This window comes from Sus scrofa, chromosome 17 (genome assembly GCF_000003025.6).
Source record: "Sus scrofa isolate TJ Tabasco breed Duroc chromosome 17, Sscrofa11.1, whole genome shotgun sequence".
In the NCBI taxonomy this organism is placed as follows: Eukaryota; Metazoa; Chordata; class Mammalia; order Artiodactyla; family Suidae; genus Sus; species Sus scrofa.
This window is the reverse complement of record NC_010459.5, coordinates 32,951,254-32,972,119: the sequence shown is the minus strand read 5'-3', so window position 1 is coordinate 32,972,119 and position 20,866 is coordinate 32,951,254. Positions and strand designations below refer to the sequence as shown.

The 20,866-nt window shown below is 47.9% G+C and overlaps 2 protein-coding genes and 1 long non-coding RNA gene across 7 annotated transcripts; 2 read left to right on the top strand and 1 right to left on the bottom strand.

Moving 5' to 3' along the window:
- NOP56 (NOP56 ribonucleoprotein) lies at positions 6,724–12,021 on the top strand. 2 transcript variants are annotated; one of them, XM_021077265.1, is made up of 12 exons: positions 6,724–6,819; positions 6,975–7,064; positions 7,414–7,528; positions 8,076–8,237; positions 8,394–8,592; positions 8,952–9,139; positions 9,220–9,371; positions 9,548–9,648; positions 10,007–10,155; positions 10,376–10,497; positions 10,678–10,815; positions 10,961–11,533. In XM_021077265.1, exons 1-12 carry the CDS (start codon positions 6,817–6,819, stop codon positions 11,129–11,131), a joined length of 1,590 nt encoding a protein of 529 aa, XP_020932924.1. In that variant the 5' UTR covers positions 6,724–6,816; the 3' UTR covers positions 11,132–11,533. The 2 variants fall into 2 exon arrangements, with proteins under 2 accessions (XP_020932924.1, NP_001231234.1); NM_001244305.1 differs by lacking the exon at positions 10,961–11,533 and adding an exon at positions 11,540–12,021 and having other exon boundaries at positions 6,789–6,819.
- IDH3B (isocitrate dehydrogenase 3 (NAD(+)) beta) lies at positions 12,010–17,059 on the bottom strand. Of its 3 annotated transcripts, XR_002339840.1 has the most exons (13): positions 16,951–17,059; positions 16,752–16,832; positions 16,533–16,631; positions 16,313–16,433; positions 14,456–14,516; positions 14,246–14,378; positions 14,005–14,138; positions 13,812–13,914; positions 13,574–13,720; positions 13,254–13,348; positions 13,085–13,145; positions 12,247–12,444; positions 12,013–12,151 (listed from the first exon to the last, which is right to left on the bottom strand). XR_002339840.1 is itself a non-coding variant. In XM_021077332.1 (12 exons), exons 1-12 carry the CDS (start codon positions 16,984–16,986, stop codon positions 12,071–12,073), a joined length of 1,152 nt encoding a protein of 383 aa, XP_020932991.1. In that variant the 5' UTR covers positions 16,987–17,059; the 3' UTR covers positions 12,010–12,070.
- On the top strand, positions 17,045–20,018 carry LOC102158952. Of its 2 annotated transcripts, XR_002339868.1 has the most exons (4): positions 17,045–17,130; positions 17,362–17,427; positions 17,838–17,901; positions 19,356–20,018. It is a non-coding gene; the product is annotated as an uncharacterized LOC102158952 (long non-coding RNA). The 2 variants fall into 2 exon arrangements; XR_308705.3 differs by having other exon boundaries at positions 17,060–17,427.

Below are 20,866 nucleotides of genomic sequence, written 5' to 3'. Positions count from 1 at the left end.
CCACTGAAGATCTCTACTCAAACTGTCAGCTCTTGGAGTTCTGGGGTGCAGCGGATTAAGAATCCGGCATTGTCACTGCAGTGGCTTGGGTTGCTGCTGTGGTGCAGGTTCGATCCCTAGCCCAGGAACTTCCACATGCTGTGGGTGCAGCCAAAAAAAAAAAAAAAAGTCACCTCTTCACTGAGGGCCTGTATAAAACAATGCAATGTCCCTTAACATGTACACGTACCAACATCTAATGCACTACTTTTTTTTTTAGTGCAAGACATATGGGGGTTCCCAGGCTGGGGGTCCCAGGCTACAGCTGCCAGCCTACACCACAGCCACAGCCACACGAGACCCGAGCCGCATCTGCGAACTACACCACAGCTCTCGGCAACGTTGGATCCTTAACACACTGAGCAAGGCCAGGGATCAAACCTGCGTCCTCATGGATACTGGTTGGATTCGTTTCCACTGCACCACGACGGGAATGCCTGATGTACTACATATTTACTTGACTTTCTGTCTCTCCCTTCCTAGGTAAACTCCATGATGGCAGGGACTTGGTTTTGTTTACTGCTGTACTCCAGTACCTAAAAAGATACCTGGCATGCAATAAGCACGCAAAAACTTAAAAATTTTTTTCCTTTTTTTGTTAAATGAATGGAAAAATTGAGTGATTCTGTAGTTTCTTGAATACTGAGTTATAGCTGATTCCTCATCCGCAAAAGAAGATGTTCGATCATTCAGTCTCCAAGTGGCCCACCAGCTCAAAACTTATGTTCTCAGGGGCCCCCCAAAGACCAGCTGAATTGCATTGCTTAGTTTGGGTTCTAAGAAGATGGACGAATGAGCTTTGGCCTCACTTCTCTGCTCACTCCTCTCCCCAGCCCCATCACTCCAATCTTCCTGTCTGTGAGGCGTCCGCAGATTAAAATGAGTCCCCTGGGCCTAATACACATAAAATGCGGCTGGCTCTCAAGGCCACACATGCACTTGAAGAACTAGGTTGAAGTTGACAGAAGCTGAAACAATACAGTCAGGGCAGTTGTCTGCAGTGAGGACGCTCAACGGCTTGTGGCTGTGTATTGTTTTGATCAACACCATCCTTGCCTCCTCATCCAAAAAGTAAGTCATGTCCTTCCCAGTGCAAAATCAGAGGCTACCAGGCAGGGATGGGTGGCGGGCGGTTTTCAAAGAGAAAGCAAATAATGCTTAGAAAGCAGCAATGAAAGCAAGGAGGCTTCAGCCTTCAACACGCATTTACATAACGTGTGGGTCACAGAGGCAATCATAAGGGAAGCTAGAATGCATATGGAATTGAATTATAATGAAAGTATCACATGCCAAAATGTGCAAAATATAGTAAAGAAGTACTTACAGGGAACTGTACTTTAAGAAGAACAGTTTAAAGCAATGAGCCAACATCTATACTAAGAAATAAAACAGAGGGAGTTCTCTGGTGGCCTAGTGGTTAGGACTCAGTGCTTTCACTACTGTGGCCTGGGTTCAATCCTTGTTCTGGGAAATGAAACAGAGAACAGCAAAATAAAGCCAAACAAGCAGAAGAAAATAGTAAATGTAAAAGCAAAAACTAATTTAAAAAAATATATATATACCATAGAATCAACAAAATCAAAAGTTCATTGTTTGAACAAGAAAGATTAAAAAATTTTCTGACAAGATCAGTGAGCAGAAAGAAGGTAAAAATAAATATTAAGGATAAAAAAAAGTCACAACTACAGATGCTACAGAAAACAAAAATTTCTCAAATTCAAATCTATAGCAAAAAGCGTGAGAGCACAGATAAAATGAATAAATTCCCGGAAGACTACATTGGTCCAAGAAAGTTGAAATCCTGAATAACCTATGACCATTATAAATTTGAACTGATAATTTAAAATATGCTTTCAAGATCTTCTCTTTGTTCTCAGTGTTTTGCTGATTTATCACAACGGGAGCAAGTGTGTATTTTTTATAGATATGTCCTGCTTGATACGCATTCCTGCACCTTTAGATCCATGCTTTTCATCAGTTCTGTCTGCAGAAACTGCACCCACTGCATCTAGCTCTTCAAATATTGTTCTTGCTGGTGAGGGTTAATTTTCTGTTGTTTCTTGACTGGCTGAGGAATGCCCCATAGCTGGTGAAACACTCTACCTGGGTGTGTCTGCGAGGGTGGAAGAGATGAGCATTTGAACTGGTGAACTGAGTAGAGCAGGTGGCCCTCCCGAAGGTGGGAGGTCACCATCCCATCCACTGAGCACCAGAGTAGGACAAAGACATGAAGGAGGGCAGATTAGTTCTGTCTCTGCTTGAGCTGGCACATCCATTTCCTCCTCCCCGTGGACATCAGGCTTTCAGCATCAGAACTGGACCTACCAGAGCAGCGGCCCCCACCCCCATTCTCAGGCCTTCAGGCTCAAAGTGAAGTACACCATCAGTTTTCCTGGTGGTCAAGCTCACAGATGGCAGATTGAGGAACCTCTCGGCCTCCATAACCATGAAAGCCAATTCCTATAAGAAATCTCCCTCTTATCTATATCTATATCCAATTGCTTCTGCCTCTCTGGGGAACCCTAATACACTCCTTTTCATCCTTCCTGCTCTCTGGGCAGAAGAGAAGCTAGACTTTCTCATTCCACCTTCTATGCCTCCTCATCTTTCACTTCCTTATCTCTCTCTGTTGAATCCTGGATCAATTATTTGGTTAGATCTTCGAGTTCACTAATACTCTTAAGCCATGCCTAATTCGCTAATGAGTTATTGCGTGTCTTTTAAATTTCTACAAATATATCTGTTAATTTCTGCCATGCTCCCCGAACATAGCACAGATGAAGCAAACATACATCAAGAACAAGGAATTGGCAATCCTTTTGAATAAATGGTCAGATGATAAATATTTTAGACTTTGTGGGCTACATATAATCTCCACTGCTTTTTTTTTTTAATAACCCTTTAAAAATGTGAAAATCAGAGAGTTCCTGTCGTGGCTCAGTGGTAACCAATCTGACCAGTAACCATGAGGATGCAGGTTCAATCCCTGGCTTGGCTCGGTGGGTTGCTGTGGCTGTGGTGTAGGCGGGCAGCTACAGCTCCAATTCAAGCCCTAGCCTGGGATCCTCCATATGCCATGAGTGTGGTCCTAAAAAGACAGGAAAAAAAAAAAAAAGTGAAAATCATTCTTAGCTCTTGGGCTCTACAAAAACAAGCCATAGGTCAGATTTGGTCCCAGGATCATAGTTTGCTGACCCTTGCTCTAGAAGTACCACATTTAGCCCAATGCAATGGTCAATACAGCACAGGAAAGCTAAATAGAGCGTTCACGAGGGAAGGGTTAGGATAAAAGTCCCTCTGGTAATGAGCCTGGTCCTCTCAGCCTATCTGCGGCAGGTAGGTGACCCCAAAGACCATGCCTGCCTCAGTCTGGAAACACAAAAGTGCCACATGGCTTGGAACCAGTAGAGGCCTGAAGTAAGGAGACCCAGAGCTCAGGGATTTCAAGCATCTGGCTGAGATCAGCGTGTCTCTGAGAACAGAGTGAGTGCACAGGCCCAGGTGCAAGTCCAAAACAGCCATTTTACAGCAGGAATTGAGGGGGTCCCAAGACACAGCACTGGAACCCGAGCACAAGGAAAGGACATCCCCCTCTCCCCTGCAACTAGGCTATGAGAGGGCTCCCTAAACCCCTGTGCCATTTTGAAAAAGACTTGGGGAGGGGAAATCTGGAAGATTTTTAGCAACACTCTTCAAACAAGAACAACTGAGATACTAGTAATTGGCAGGTTTATACACTGAACATGCTTTCCAGGTTCCAACAACATTTAATCAGTAAACTGTCCATCTACTGCTACTGGAAGTTGAAAAAATGGAATGTATTTTTAACTGTTTCACCATGTAAAACTAAACTGCTCAGAGATGCCTGGTCTACACGTGCAAGTTAATGGCTAAAGTGATAGAAATGAATCAGAGCAGCTGGGCATATTTTTAAAATGGGGCTTTAGTAGATTCTATGGGAAGTGATGGGAGAACTGGGACTCAACTGAGAATGGGTAAAATGAAGTGTTGTTGCCCTATTTATTGATAAAGAGGACAAAAGAACAAGTCCACCAACATTTGTTGAGTTCCTACTACACGCCAGGTACCACACCTGTGTCACACCTGGCCTACAGATGTTCAGTAAAATGTTTATTGAAGGAATGAGGGAATCCTCTATCTTCATTCTGCCAAAGAAATGAAAGTTCAGGAAGGCTGACTGATTGACTTGAGGTTACATTGTTAAGTTGCTGACCCTGATTCATTTTTACTGCTGCTTAAGAATCATTTCCCGGAGTTCCCATCATGGCTCAGTGGTTAACAAGCCAACTAGGAACCATGACATTGCGGGTTCCTTCCCTGGCCTCGCTCAGTGGGTTAAGGATCTGGTGTTGCCATGAGCTGTGGTGTAGGTCAAAGACATGGCTCGGATCTGGCGTTGCTGTGGCTGTGGCATAGGCCAGCGGCTACAGCTCCGATTAGACCCCTAGCCTAGGAACCTCCACGTGCTGCAGGTGTGGCCCTAGAAAAGGCAAAAAATAAAAAATAAAAAAAGAATCATTTCCCAAGTTCGGTGAACCTAACAATTAGCCCAAAGGAAAAGACAGGGTCTTTGACATCACATGCTGCAGAGATGCCCACAGAGGTCAGGATTATGAAGTCTCCGTGGAGATAGTTTAGTAAAGAGAGGAAGGAAGCCTAAGAAGTATTTCTAGTGTTTACATCATGTCCCCACCTAATCACAAGCGTTTCTATCTCACTAGTGGAAGCACACTTTTCTTCAGCCACCTCTTTAAGTTAGCAAACTGCTTTAGCACAGCTCCTTTATGATCAGAGGACTCAAATCCACCCCAAGTATGACTGTGGTTAATTTTCAGCTCAGTGACACTCAGACTTCTTGTATTTAATCTACAGAAATGTGCATTTATGTAACATATATATACTACATATACTTGTGTGTACGTGTATATATTTATTCATATGCATATGTATGTTTAACTGAAACAAAAGTTTCACATATTAATGCTCTTTCTTTTTTTTTTTTTTTTTTTTTTTTTAAATGCTAAGAATGGGAGTTCCCGTTGTGGCGCAGTGGTTAACGAAATCCGACTAGGAACCATGAGGTTGCGGGTTCGATCCCTGCCCTTGCTCAGTGGGTTAACGATCCGGGGTTGCCGTGGGCTGTGGTATAGGTCGCAGACGCGGCTCGGATCCCACGTTGCTGTGGCTCTGGTGTAGGCCGGCGGCTGCAGCTCTGATTCAATCCCTAGCCTGGGAACCTCCATATGCCGTGGGAGCGGCCCAAGAAATGGCAAAAAAAAAAAAAAAAAAAAAGCTAAGAATGTCTAAATTCTGCAATTTCTTAATAGATTCCAACTTTGAAATCCCTACTTTAGAAAATAAGTACCAGTAATCCTAGAAATATTTAGGATTAAATATAGGAGTAACGAAGTAAATCAGTCATATCATTGATATTTTCCATCACACTTCAGAAACTTCTATTTAATTTGCTATTTATAACGCTTAAAAGAACTTACCATACCGATATAATACATTAATTTTGCAATTTCACTTTAAAACATGATCTTGCGTAACTGCTTCAGATTCCTAACTTTAAGCAGATACGTGTAACAAGATTTAAGCATATTTGTAAGCAATATATCGAGACCATAAGATTTTAAGACTTACCAACCACACGTAAAATTTTAATATTTTAGGTTTTAAGAATGAGCTCAGTACTTGGATTTTGTCAAATAACTGAACTGCTTAAGAAAATAAATTTATAAATACGCTCTAGTTATGGGAATTTGTTTTTAAAAAGCCCCTTAAAATGATTTTTTTTTAATTTACCAGCATATATACTATTTCGAAATAACCAGGCTTCGGATTTATAACTCTAACATTAATTATTAAAGCAAAAGTAATTTCAAAAGAGTCTGCCTAGTGCCCCAAGGACACGGAAGCAGCTGCAGTTCACTGGGGGCCGGGTCTTAATAAGAATTTAGGGTCGTTCACCACGGCGAGCAACACGTGGCCCCGCAAAAAGAGTAGGGTTCATCCGAAGCAGAGAGCGAGAAACCGAACTAGGAAGAGCAGGGGGTAGGGTCATCTTTCTTTCCTACTTCATAGCCTGCCGCCCTCATTTTAAAAGATAAATAAAATATAACTTAAAAGCACGAAGCCAGCCAGGAAGAATCACGTTGAGTCAGGGTCCGGGCCAGCGCGCCCCAGGCCCCGCTTCCATCTCGGTAAAGAGCGAAGAGCTCACTGACCCGAGGCTCCGGAGAGAGTCGTTGCCTAGCGGCGGACGGGGACAAAGGGGTCCTGGGGGTGTGGGTCTTGGGACTAGGCCTCGGTGCCTAAGTTCCCAGCCCTATGGAGAGCGGGCTCCGCAACAGTTTCGGCTGGGAAGGGTCGCCGCGGCCCGCACAAGGCCTCCTGCCCGGATTCCGCCGAGCTCTGCTGCCGGTAACTTCTGTGATGAACACATGCGGGATGGCACAGTTAGCCAGAAATGCGTCTTTCCAAACCGTTTGGTAGCCTGCAAGGCCTAGAGCGACCCGCGCGTGCCCGACAACCGCGCCGCAGCAGAGGCCGGAAAAAGCCGGCTCGCCCGCGCTCGCGAGCCCCGCCCCCGCTTTGCGGGCCATACCATCCCGCTGGACCCCTCTGGAGGCCTGCAATGGTATCGTCCCAGACCTCTGATTGGCTGATGGCTCGGGGGCGTGGCCTCCGGAGCCCGGTTCCGCGCGCCAGAGCCCGCTCGCCGCATTGCGAGCTGGGCCAGGAGCGAGCGCCATGGTGAGGAGTGGTTGTGGCGTGCGGGCAGGCCGGAGGCCGTGGTTTGGGGCTGGGTTCGGGCCGGAGCCGGCACCGGGGTCGGCGCCTGCCTCGGAAGAAGAACCGGGTGAACGCGGGGCTGGTGCTGATAGCTTGTGTCCCGGCTTGCTTTCCAGGTGCTGCTGCACGTGCTGTTCGAGCACGCGGTCGGCTACGCACTGCTGGCGCTGAAGGAGGTGGAAGAGATCAGCCTGCTGCTGCCGCAGGTGGGTGAACGCAGTGGGCTCGCCGGCTGCGCCGCATCCCCCTGGGCCGCGCGCGGCCCAGCATGCACCGCGCGCTCCCACGTGGCCGGCCGCGAGTTGTGGAGGGTGCTCTGGGCCAGACAGCTCCAGACCAGGGGTCCTTACTTGCTTTCACGATTAGAATCGCGTTAGAAACATTTGAAAGTAGCTTCCTGGACTCCATCCCATACCAATAAAGTGGAATCGGCATTTAGGGCCCATGATCGGTTTATTAGATCCTTAATGTGCGTTCGGGTCTGAAAGCTGCTGCTTTACTGCGCCCTAGAGGCAAGAGGGAGGGAAAGAAACCATTCATGCTTTCTCCCCCCAGGTGGAGGAGTGCGTGCTGAACTTGGGCAAGTTCCACAACATAGTTCGTCTCGTGGCCTTTTCTCCCTTTTCCTCGTCTCAGGTTGCCTTGGAAAATGCCAACGCTGTGTCTGAAGGTGAGTTGGCCACTAAGTATTTTGGGAGAGAGAAGCCGAGATATGGTTTCTGCTACCGTTATCCTCTTAAAGCACACCGTGCAACAGCAGAACAGCCAAAAAAGGTGGTTAGCGCAGTCGAGGACATAGGCTTTATCGCATGTGGCACTGTGGTGATAAACTCTTAAATCTGGTGGAGATGAGGGACTGGTGCTTAATTGGAAAGGGCAGTTTTGACCAAGGGAGGTTTGGTCTCAGAAGGCAGTTCAGTTTCTGAATGCTTACATTGTGCTCCATATTTCTCATTTACGTTATTTCGCCTGAGTCCTCCCATGTTTGATGCAGGCTTTGCAGTGATGACTTGAATCTGTCAATCCCCTGAGTATGATCATTGATGTCTCCATGTGTCTGAGCAAAGCCTGGAGCAGCGGGGGTCCTGGCACACCATCCTAGCATGTTCTGCAAGACCATTGTAAGATCACTGTGTCACTCAATAGGCAGTTGAGGGGATAGGATCCCTTTATGCGTCCTTCAGCATGTTAGTGGGAGCTCTGTTCTTTGCCCTGAGGTGTTGTCCATGAGGATCTCCGCCTGTTCCTGGAGACTCACCTGCCATCTAAAAAGAAGAAAGTACTCTTGGGGGTTGGGGACCCCAAGATAGGTGCTGCTATACAAGAGGAGTTGGGGTACAACTGCCAGACTGGAGGTGTGATAGCTGAGGTCCTTCGAGGTGAGACCATCTATTAATGAAATCTTAAAGGGGGTGTGGGAACTTTTTTATTAAGGTGCTTTAAGGGTGCTTCTGAGAAGCCCTGTTTGGGTGGTGCCCACGGATGCGGGAGCTAGCTTAGAGCCCCTCCTTGCTCACAGTCTTGCCCTCCTCCAGGAGTTCGACTGCACTTCCACAACCTGGTGAAAGGTCTCACTGATCTGTCTGCCTGTAAAGCCCAACTGGGGCTGGGACACAGCTATTCTCGTGCCAAAGTTAAGTTCAATGTGAACCGGGTGGACAATATGATTATCCAGTCCATTAGCCTCCTGGACCAGCTGGATAAGGACATCAATACCTTCTCGATGCGTGTCAGGTAAAGTGTAGGGGTGACCCTTGCGAAATGAGGTGTTGGGTCTGTGGTTTGGCTCATTTTGAATCCTGAAATCGAGACTGGCTCCTGTGGGTACATGTGGGGTAGAGCTGGGCCTCCCAGTGCTTACCACAGGCTGTGTTCTTACACTGACTGTATAGAAAGAGGAGGCAGAGCAACTCACCCCATATACACCTCAGCCCAGGCCCTTTGCTTGGTCTGTATTGTGAATGGGGGGACACGGAACAAGGTTTTGGATGTGACTTTTCCTCTTGGCAAAGAGTAGATGTGGAGAGGGCTGGGGCCATGGTTTTATTTGGGACTCAGCAGCTGGGCCAGGGAGTGATTGTGGCTCTTTGCAGGGAATGGTATGGGTATCACTTTCCCGAGCTCGTGAAGATCATTAATGATAACGCTACATACTGCCGCCTTGCTCAGTTCATTGGAAACCGAAGGGAGCTGAACGAAGAAAAGTTGGAGAAGCTGGAGGAGCTGACAATGGATGGGGCCAAGGCTAAGGCTATTCTGGATGCCTCTCGGTCCTCCATGGGTCAGTGCAGTGCCCAAAACTAAAATCAGGTATGGGTCTCTGGCTGTTTGGCTCCTGCACTCACACTTGATGTCCTTTAGGCATGGACATATCTGCCATTGACTTGATAAACATCGAGAGCTTCTCCAGTCGTGTGGTGTCTTTGTCAGAGTACCGCCAAAGCCTACACACTTACCTGCGGTCCAAGATGAGCCAAGTAGCCCCCAGCCTGTCAGCCCTAATTGGGGAAGCGGTGCGTCACGGGGAAGAAAAAATGGGGGCTGGAGGAATTACGATGCCTATTTGTACGGTTGTATTTCCTGACCCGTCGTATCTTTCCCAGTTGAACTTGACGGGGAGGAGATGAAGCAGGATTATGCAGTTGGTAGGTTGGCAGTTCCAGCCTCTAATTCTTAAATTCTTCTCCAGGTAGGTGCACGTCTCATTGCTCATGCTGGCAGTCTCACCAATCTGGCCAAGTATCCAGCGTCCACAGTGCAGATCCTTGGGGCCGAAAAGGCCCTGTTCAGGTACCAGTGAGGGCACCTGCCTACACTCAGGTGCCACTTCTGGTGCCCACTGCTTGTTCGGGGATCACAGTGATGGCTGACCAGGGCTCCCTGACCTATACAGTCCTCTGCTACGGGGGTGATGGCCAGTCCTGGTGTCTGAGTGATTCCTTGGGCCCAGCAAAGGGACCAAGTTTCCAGGTCAGCGACATTGGATGCCTTTCCTCTGCCTCTGGGAGCGATGGGTTGGCATGAAATGGGGTAGAGACCCAACCCCAACCAAAGCTCACTCTGGAAACTGGGGGCAGTGGGGAAGGAAGGCACCACCTTGGTTGTAGTTTCTAATCTTCAAACTCTCCACTCAACATTCTTCTCCCAGAGCCCTGAAGACTAGGGGTAACACCCCAAAATATGGACTCATATTCCATTCTACCTTCATTGGCCGAGCAGCTGCCAAGAACAAAGGCCGCATCTCCCGATACCTGGCAAACAAATGCAGTATTGCCTCACGAATTGATTGCTTCTCTGGTATGGGGAGGGGGTTGGCAGTTGGGTGGGAGGGGAGGCTGACTACCTTAACGGCTTCTACAATGATGGCAATATTTTTCGTCAACAGCAGTTCACCTAGTGAGTGTTGATACTTTGGGTCTGAGTGAAGCTGAGGGTAGAGGGAATATAGGGGGTGGGGAGTAGTGTGTGTCCCTTTAGGGACTGATGGGTTTGTTTATTTAAACAAATGCACGCCCAGAGGTGCCCACCAGTGTATTTGGAGAGAAGCTTCGAGAACAAGTTGAGGAGCGGCTGTCCTTCTATGAGACTGGAGAGATTCCACGAAAGAATCTGGAGGTCATGAAGGAGGCAATGGTTCAGGTCAGTTTGGGCTTGGGTGGGGGAGAACCATTAGCTCGCTGTTGGAAATGATGAACTGTCTGAGCCTGACCTTGTAGAGTGGAGGCAAAAAAACTGATTTAATGAGCCTGATCCAATAAAGCCAAGAGAGGCCTGGGAAACCAGGGGTCTGCAAGCCTTTTCAGCACTTTCTTTGGCCAGGCAGAGGAAGCTGCTGCAGAGATTACTAGGAAGCTGGAAAAACAGGAGAAGAAACGCTTGAAGAAGGAAAAGAAGCGGTTGGCTGCAGTTGCCCTGGCATCTTCAGAAAACAGCAGTAGTACTCCGGAGGAGTGTGAGGTCAGTGGGCAGTCAGCCCCTTGTCCTAGGTGACATCTAAGTTGTAGGATACCAGACATGCCACTTCAGGGTCTGGAGAGTCCAGGCATTTGGACTGAAATAAGGACCTGAAATCTCTAAAACTACCTCTTAATTCTGTAGGAAGGAGACAGGTGCTGAGAGAACTGCTCAAGAGCCCAGGCAGCTGGTTGTAGCAACACCCGTTCCCTGGGCGAGTGTGTTCTGTCCTCGGCTGCCTCCCAGGAGTCCCCAGCAGAAGTATAAATTCCTGCCCTGCAGGTTCCCAGACTTGTCTGGAGATGGTAGCATTTCCTAGCGGGGACGGGGGCTGGGAGGTCCCCAGTGGACTAGGTTGGAACCATTCTCCTGGGATTGTTAACAGTGCCATTTGCCAGCATTTCTTGTGGTCGCCTCTGGAACTTGGCATCATGATTCTATTTCGACCAGCCTGGTGAGGTTTCCTATAAATTTCCTTGATGGGCTTAGATTAATTTATTCTGTGTTCTCCCCATTTCTAAGTGGGAGGTGAGGTGGGTGGGGGAAACTTCGATGTGGATTTCCAGTGTTGTCGCCATACATACATTAAAAATCATCTCAGAAACTGGGATATTTTATTTAACACCATTTTCACCAGCCTTTCCACCCTGACTACTTAACAGCTGGAATTCTGACGGGGTATATTCCTTATGTTCATACACTGGTTCATGCCTGTTTCCCCCATCAGGAGACAAGTGAAAGACCCAAGAAAAAGAAGAAAAAGCAGAAGCCCCAGGAGGTGCCGCAGGAGAATGGAATGGAAGACCCACCTGTCTCCTTCTCCAAACCCAAGAAAAAGAAAGCTTTTTCCAAGGAGGAGTTGGTTAGTAGTGATCTTGAGGAGAGAGCTGGCAGTGGAAGTCTTCCCAAGAGGAAGAAATCTTTGTCCTCTCCAGTTAGTGACCCTGAAGAGTCGGGAAACAAGAAAATCCCCAAGAAAAAGAGGAAATTATCTCCTAAGGAGGAGCCACTCAGCAGTGGACCTGAAGAAGCTGCTGTCAGCAAGAGCAGTGGCTCCAAGAAAAAGAAAAAGCTCCAAAAGCTATCCCAGGAGACTTAGAAATGGACATTTCTTCGTAACGGACATTTCCCTGGCGGGGCATAACACCCAGAGATATTTCCCAACCCGTCCTATATCCCAATAAAACTACAGACAAATTCACCGGTTCACATACCATGTTTTTATTTGATGGACACCTTACATGGGTGTGGGTGGGACCTATGGGTGGGACAGAGCACCAATGACAGCCTCAGTGAAGTCCTGGCAGGTGGCATAGCCACCCATGTCAGAAGTTCGAACCTGTGGGGGAGAATCGTCATCATCCCTGTGGTCTGGGCCCTACCCCTAGCCCCCCACCACCTAATAGTTCCCTAAGGAAGCCAGCCCCAGACAACCTAAGCTCTGCCCAGAAGGTGATTATGGTCTAGAGGCTGAGCGCTCTTCTCTGGTCCACTGCACTGAAGGGATGTGTATGGTCCTTGTGAGGTTGGAGGGAATAAAGGGCTCTAGCCCCCATGGGGGTGCAGGTGGCCGATGACAGACTTGATGAAGTCGGTTGTGGTACTGTAGCCGCCCATGTCTCGAGTCCGCACCTACAGCCACCACCAGCAAGAGCCGTGGGGAGGAAGAGAAGAGAGCCCATGAAGGCGGAGGCAGGGCAGTATGATGCAAATGGAAATGGAATCCAAAGAGAAGTGACGGAGGCCAGGAAAAGGATGTGAGGCAGGGAGGTGGCCACTCCTGTCTAGAGTCCCAGAGCAAAGATTCAGGCTCTGCTGCAGCCTGGGCAGGGTGGGAAGCTTGAGCACGAGTGAGATGGGATGCAGATGAGAGGGAAAGGATGCCTCGGAGGAAATAAAGGAGACCAGGTGGGAGCGGGGGAATGGCAGATCGGATGGACTTCCAGGTGTGGAGGAAGTGACACTGGTGCCTCTTCCTGCCAACTACCTCCCTCTGCTCTCCATCTCCCCAGACAGAAAGCTGAAGAGTTCTGCATTTCGATGGCCAATTACAGAGCCAGCCCATGGGTGGAGCAGGAAAGAGGGAATAGCAGATAAGCACTAGGAGGCAAAGGAAATCAAGAGGATGAAACCAAGAGAAGGGAAATGAACAGCCCTGAGTAGCAGAGAACAGAGCAAGGGTTCTGGGGACCTGGAGGGAAAGAAGGCTCCAGCTCAGGTTCCCCAGAAAGTAGTGCTGAGGCCCTAAACCCCACAGCCTTCCTAAACTCACCTTGCCCACTTTGATCACCTTCTTCACAGCATCTGCAATCATGTTGGAGTGATACTCGAGACTGTCAACGTGAACAGAAAGAAACTGAGATCTCCCCCACGGCATCCCTGATGTCCCCCCCTGGGCTCCCCATGACAACATCAGCCGTCTCCCACCTGCCGTGACCTACTTGAGATGCCGTAGCATGTTGGAAGCTGACAGCAGCATGGCTGTGGGGTTGGCTATATTTCTGCCCACTGCCTGGGCAAATGGATGCCGGGCGCCCTGTGAAGAGAGGGGCAGGCCAAAGTCACTGGGAGCAGACATTCTGCAGGGGCTGAGGTCAAGGACGAGTGATCAGGCTGGGGACCTGAGAAGATGCAAGGGTTGGGGGAACAGAAGCAGGCCAGGGTTTCTTAGGAGGAGGACACGTTGCCGGAGAGCTAAGTGGGGGACCTGAGGTAAGAAGGGTACGCAGAGAGGGCTGAGGGAGGAGCGGACCTCACTCACCATCTCAAACACTGCATACTCGGCGCTGTAGCTCTCACCAGGAACCACACCAGCTCCCCCGACCAGGCCGGCAGCCAGATTGTCAATAATGTTCCCGTAGAGATTGGGCATCACCAGCACATCAAATTGGTAAGGATTCTGCACCAGCTGGGAGCAAAATGTGGGCATGAAGAAGAGAAGTAAATCCCACTCCCTGCTCTGCTCAACACCAAGAATGGAGCCAGAGCGAGGGCCTCACCTGCATGCAGCAGTTGTCTATGATCATTGTCTCAAACTTGATCTTGGGGTACAGTTCAGCAACTTCCTCGCAGCACTGCAGGAACAACCCATCCCCCAGTTTCCTGTCCACGGGCCAAAGGGAAAAGATTCAGCCAAGACAGTGCAGGGGGCTGCCTTCCCCAGAACTTATCCCATGCGGTCATGTCCCTCACATTATATTGGCCTTGTGGACAGCTGTGACCTTGCTCCGCCCCTTCTTAGTGGCATAGTCAAAGGCGAACTTTGCAATCCGCTGAGATTTGGTTCGAGTGACAATCTTCAAGCACTCGATCACGCCCCTCGCACTCTGGGTAAGAAGAGAGCAGTAGCTGAGTGACACTGGAAAGAAGGGCAGAAGGAGCTATGCCTCTCTCCTGCCTTCAACCCTGCCCTCCCCAATCTCTAGGGCCTCACCTCGTGTTCCAGAGAGCTGTACTCCCCTTCTGTCTGCTCTCGAATGATCACCAAATCTAGATTGTTGTGTCGAGTCATGTACCCAGGAAGAGACTTCACATGGACGACATTGGCAAACAAGTCCAACTTACGCCTGGAGGTGGGACAGAGCCATGAGGACTGTGCCTTGTGCCCCAGTACCCCTCTGACCCATGGCCCCCCACCACCTACCTCAGCCGCATATCGTAGGAGGCTAGTTCCCCCTTATACTCCATCGGAGTGTGGATCTTTCCTGCATAAACAAAGTTGGTGAGGGGAGTGTCAGACACAAACCAAGCCCAAGAGAACCTATATTGGTGTTCAGTCCCCAGTGACATAATGCAACCAGACTCCCATCTCCCACTCCCAAATAAGGGACAAGGGGCAAAGGAGAATAAACATTGTTAAAACTAGAAACATTATATCCACTGTTTCCTTTTTGGTCACCAGATTTATGTTGAAACTTTAAAATGACCTAAAAGGACACAGACAATCTTCTTTGGTAAAAAAGAACCTGGCTTTAATAAGCTGAGAAACAATGCTAGGGGATCCATATGTTTCTGTGTCTTACCGATTTGGCATCTTTTCAACTAACACCTACTGAGTATTAACCATGTGTCAGGCACTAGGGAAATCAACCAAAAAACACAACACAAACTTCTGTCCTCAAGGGGCAAACAATGCATTGGGAAAGACAGTTCACATGAAAGACATGATGACAGGCATTTCTCTGCCGCACAGGTTAAAGATCCAGTATTGTCACAGAAGTGGCCTGGGTCACTGCTGTGGGACAGGTTCAATCCCTGTTGCGGGAACTTCCACATGCTGCGAGTGCAGCCAAAAAAAAAAGCAAGCAAGAAGACACGATAAATACCATGGGAGAGGTATTAAAAACATGCATAGGAGCAGAAAGAAGAAATTCTCTCTGGTAACATCAGGAAGTATCACAGAACAGCTGGCACTCCAGCCAGACTTTAGGTTGAGTGAGTGTACTAGGTTGAATAGTGACCCTCAAAATGATGTGTCCGTGTCCTAACCCCCAGAACCTGGATAAGTGACCTTATTGGGAAAACTGTGTCCAGTTAAGGATCTTAAGATGATTATCATACTGGATGAGGGTAGGTCCTAAATCCACTGACAAGTCCTTATACAAGAAAAGAAGGAGGAACAGATACACAAACACATAGTGGAGAAAACCATTTGAAGAGAGAGGCAGAGATTGAAGTGATCCATCTACAAGCCAAGAAACCCCGAGGAATGCCAGCAGCTGCCAGAAGCCACCAGCAGTTGGAAGAGGCAAAGAAGGATTCTCCCCAAGCCTTCAGAGGGAGATCCAACAACACCTTAATCTTGGAATTCTAGCCTCCAGAACTGTGAAAGAATAAATTTCCGTTATTTTAAGCCGACGGGTTTGTGGTCATTTGTTTACAGCAGCCCTAGCAAATGAATACAGTCAGTGAGGAAACGTCTGACAGGTGGCCCCAAAAGGAGAACATTGTGGGCAGAAGGAAGCATAAGTCAAGACAGTACATGTATGTGGAAACGAACATAGTCTGGTGTAACCAAAGCACAGAATAAGTGTTATAGAAATGAAGCCAGGAAAGATCAGTTCATAAAGAACTTACTTTCCTATACCAGGCTGGGCCTGGCAAAGTCACGCTGGTCCCAAGAGAAGAGATGTAGAGGATGAACTGTAGAGACAGAACTGAAAGCTAAAAAATCTAATGAGGCAATTACAGTAGGGAAGCAGAAGGAAAATTAAAAGAAAAGAGGCAGTTAGAAAGCCATTCTAGAACCACAGTAACAAGATTTGATGACTCATGATGTAGCCCCATGACGGACTCCAAACCCTTGGAGCCTTCCTGCATAGACAGCAAGAGAGCTACACGACTTCTCAACTCCTGGGTTCCCAAATGAAAGGAGCAAATGGCCACTAATCAGTGGGAGCTGGAAGACAATGGATTAGTGAGTGCTGAGGGAAATTTAACGAACATTTATTTGTTTGATTTTAAATAACACGTGGGCAAGGTAGCAAGGGAGCAAACATACCAATTATGGCCACTTTGTTCTCCTTCATCGAACTCAGCACCTGCTCCAGCTTCTCCTCGGATGCCATATTCTGCACCTCGCTCAGGTGATGTTCCTGGAACTCCACCGGGACAGAGGCCGCCTTCAGGGGCACGTGCCAAAAATGGCAGGGTCAGAATGGAATAAGTCCTTTCCAGCCCAAGCCATGGTCCCTGCTGGCGGATTCCCCCGGGTCATTCACCTTGAAAACCTCCTTGACAGCGTGCATCAGCTCAGGCCCCACGCCGTCTCCTGGCAACATAGTCACGGGAAAGGCGCCTTCCACTCTCACGTCCTCGGCCTGCAAACCGGGTCAGCAGGGCTAAAGCTGGAGCGGAGGCAGCGGTCGTGGCGGGGCGCGGGGACGCTAGGAGAGGAGGGGTCAGGGGCGTGGGTAAGACAGAGCAGGACTTGCGCTTACCTGGCTCCGGGAGGCGGCTTGCGCCACGACCGAGGTACTCAGGCTCCTCCATGCTCCGGGGTTCGCGGCGGCGACCAGCGCCTGCACAGACACACACGCCTTTGAGGTCAGGTCTGGGACCCTCAGAGCGGGAATACTTCAGTGAGCCCGCCACAAACAGGCCACCCTCCCACCCGCCCCGGCGTGTCCCGGTCCTCACTCGGGTCAGCCAGCGGACGCCGCTGAGGGCCGCCATGTTCGCCGTAGGAAGTCGCGGGAAGGTGACGCCGGAATCCAGCGCGGCTCTGCGCCTCTACTTCCGGTCCGGCGTGGGTGCCGGGTGGCTCTCTCTTTTCCTCCAACACAAAGCTCGTGCTTACTTTTCATCCTCCTGCGTTAGGTACTCCTACGCACCCCTTCCCCTGGAGGCTGATGCGGCACAGAACCGCTTTGTTCCTTCCTTTATTTTCGGTCACCCTGTTTATGTTGAAACTTAAAAATAACATTAAAGGAAAATATGAGGTTTCATTTTTATCAAAGGAGGACCTAAGTTAAATAACGAGTTGAAAAACAATACTGAAGAATCTGTCTTAATGTTTTGTGTCTTCACGTTTGTTAATCTTTTAACCAGTTCTCACTGAACAGTCCTGTGTCCGACGCTAAAGGCGTTAATGAACCACATGGTCGGTAGGAGCAGGTGTGTATGTCTGGCTTCAGTATCCTAGCCTACTCAGTTACTTTGTATTAATCAGGTTTGCTGGTTGTTTGTTGCTACCTGGTCTCGTTCTGTTTCGGTGGGGGGTTTGGGGGAGGTTGTTTTTTTTGTTTGCTTGTTTTTTATGGCCGCACCCGCCGCATATACAAGTTCACAGGCTAGGGGTGGAGTGGGAGCCTCGGCTGCCAGCCTACACCTAAGCCACAGCAACGCCAGATACCAGAGGCGTCTGCAACCAACAGCACAGGAGGCAACGCCAGGTCCTTAACCCACTGAGCGAGGCCAAGGATCTAACCCACATCCTCGTAGATACTAGTTGGGTTCTTACCATTGAGCCACAACAGGAAATTCCCTGGTCTTGTTCTTTGATCTGACATTTGTTTCCCTAATAGGGTATCTGGGGCCTGAACGCCCCTAAGCAGGATTATAATTGGAGACTGAAATTACTTCAAGCATGTAAGTATGACTAAAAGGGAATTTCAGAGTGATTTTTAAAATTCCCATCACATGCTGTTGACAAATAACATGCTTAAAACAGATGACACAAGTGGACCAGGGGCACTTGATAAAAATGCAGACTTCTGAGTTCCACCCCAGACTTGCTGAATCCAAATTGCAAGATTGGGGCCCCAGAAAATACATCTGCCTCTCCCAGATGTTACGCACAAATTTAAGAACCATTAATTAGATTCTCTAAGCTTTGTAAACCTCATCCTCTACGCTTTGTAAACCTCATCCATCCAAAAAGTGTAGGGCATTCCCTCAGCCTAAGGGAGAGTATGTGTGGTTCTCATCTTGGGGACCAAAGATAGGCTTTGTGCCTCTTTTTTGCATTCCTTTAAGCAGAGCATTCTCTACAGTTGTGGGGTGAAAAGATTCAAATTAGATAATAAACGTGTAAGAAACTTAAACGTACTGTGTAAATAAAGGCTGTTATCATAGCTAATATAATTCATCAGTGTATAATATTAATGTAATATAGTCCTCCATCTTCAGAATCAAAACCAGAGAGCAGCACCAGCTTGCTGCCATAGACTCCCTAGTCCCAAGTCCCACACTGCTATTGCTGTCCACCAGCGTTTTTCTCTTCCAAATATTCTTCTTTCTAAAGAAAAAAAGTGGAAGATTTAGACTTTTTAAAACCTGTATTTTCTGTTACTTTAGGCAACTTAGGGTGGGAAAGGAAATGTACCATCTTGGTCCCATCTCTGATCATCTAATTTTAATCCCAGAAAATATTAACTTTCATGAGCGCAAGACCAACATTATTTCCATCCCTAAATTCTGCGCAGATCTGAGCCCAGCTTGACCAATAATATCTGCTAATTGATACAACACCATGGGATGTCAGAAGGGTGAAGGGAGCTAATGAAGGGTACCAGTTGATTCAGGCCAAGGAAATGTGACCATCACTGTTGCCACCTAAAGATCGGCACTGGCCATCTGCCTCTACAAGAATTAAATCACAAGCTGCTGCAACCGCTGTCCTTCAACACACTCTGAAAGGAGTTCAGGGTGGAGATTGGGAATGAGGCACTTCATGCTCTACGAAAAGCTAGCAGAACAGGTGGTCTTTAGATAGATATTTTCAGGAGAAGATTTTATGAGCCCAATTCTTGCATCTCCTCTTTTTCAAGAAAAGCGCTAAAATCCTTCCTCGTAACAGCCGCTCCTCATGACTAGCAGTAACCTTCATGAGACTAGCAGCAACCTTCTGCAAAAACATGTGCTTGATTGCGTGGACCAATGCCCCCTCCCTCCCAGTTCACCAAAATCACGTATATACTGACCTTCCTCCCTACCTCTTCAGAGCAGTTTCTCAGAGGCTGCCTCCAGGGCTAGAGTCCTCATTTTGCCCCGAATGAAACTTAACTCACAACTCTCACGTTGTATTTTTTTTTTTTTTTCAGTTGACACCGTCTCAGCCATTGTGTTCTTCCCATGAGTTTGGTGAGCTCTCCTGGACTTTGAGTACTTATGAAAGCGTCTCTCACTGATACTACCTGAGAATAGGGAAGTTCATTCAGGACTCTTGGAAAGTTTCCTTAACCAGACTTTAGGCAGGTTAGGGAGCTTAAACTACCTCGTTCCATCTAATTGTTATGAAGCATGTATGAGTGTTCGTATGAATTCACTGTCAGTTTCCTAAGCCTATAAGTTCTCCAGTACAGGGGTCTTAACCAGAGCTCTGGGTATTTGTGAATGGAAATCAGTACCATGAATTTAGGGAATTTTTTTTTTAATCACATCTTTATTCTCATTACCCTCTAATTGAAATTTAGTGTTTCCTTTCATTATGAAGGTAGAGTGATATTATAGTGCTACCTGTAGTGCCCTTGACTTTGTCACTAATAGAAACTATATTTCATGCCACATTTCAGTTGTGCCACATATCTTGAAATGTCACTTGCTTTCATCCCTACTTTGATATTGTTTGACCTAATGCTAAATTTTGTTAATTAATGTAGTAATAAAACTGCCAGCATAGTGCTGTATTACAAAGTTGCATTACTATTATATATCAATATAATGAGTTTTCTTCGTAATCTTATTTGTTTTATTTTATGTGTTTAAAAGCTTTTCTTCTATTCCCTGGTAGCCTGGCTGGTTACAGATCTGGCATTGCCACTGTTGTGGCTCAGGTTCAGTCCCTGGCCTGGGAACTTCAGCATGCCAGAGATACAGCCAAAAACAAATAGAATCCTTTCCTGAAAGGAGTGCAGGGGATGGAGCTCAGAAGATGTAGCTTCAGCTGGAGTCTACCTCACCTTGTTCTGGGGAGCTCTGGAGCAGGAATGATGTCTCGGGGTTATCCCAGTTTGAAGCAAGCCTTAAAAACTCTGCTTCAGCCCTGCATGCCCTAAACTTCTAGGTGTCTTCAGCTCTTGGGGCCTCCATTTAGCCAAGGACATCCTTCCCAGAGAAGGGGGTAGCTGTGTGCAGTTAATGACCAACAGCAAGGCAGTCGGGGGACTGGATGCACCAGCCAGCAGAAAGGAACTGGACAAAGCAGCTACTACACCATGGAGATGACAGTAACCATGATGCCCTGGGACACAGTGAGAAGAGCAGGCATGTTTGAGGCGATGAGGTACAGGCAGGAGGAGTAAGTAAGACTGGTTCAAGTTCTAGGGCTGAAAGAAATGGAGAGGGATTCATGAGCAATACCAAGGAGGCTGTTGGGATGGTGACCATGAATTTATCATGGCATGATGGTGTGTGGTTTCATGGAGAAAGCCAACACTTGGGTTCATCTAAAGGTGTGTTTTGCCCGAGAAGGGCACAAGGGAGTTGAGGGTGTTGGCAAAATGGGCTGGGGAAGGAAGCAAAGACAGAAGAGATCTAATGGGTAGACAGGTGAGAAATGGATCAAAGATCTCAAAATAGTCAAAAAGCAAGTAAGACGGAAGAAGAGGAGGGT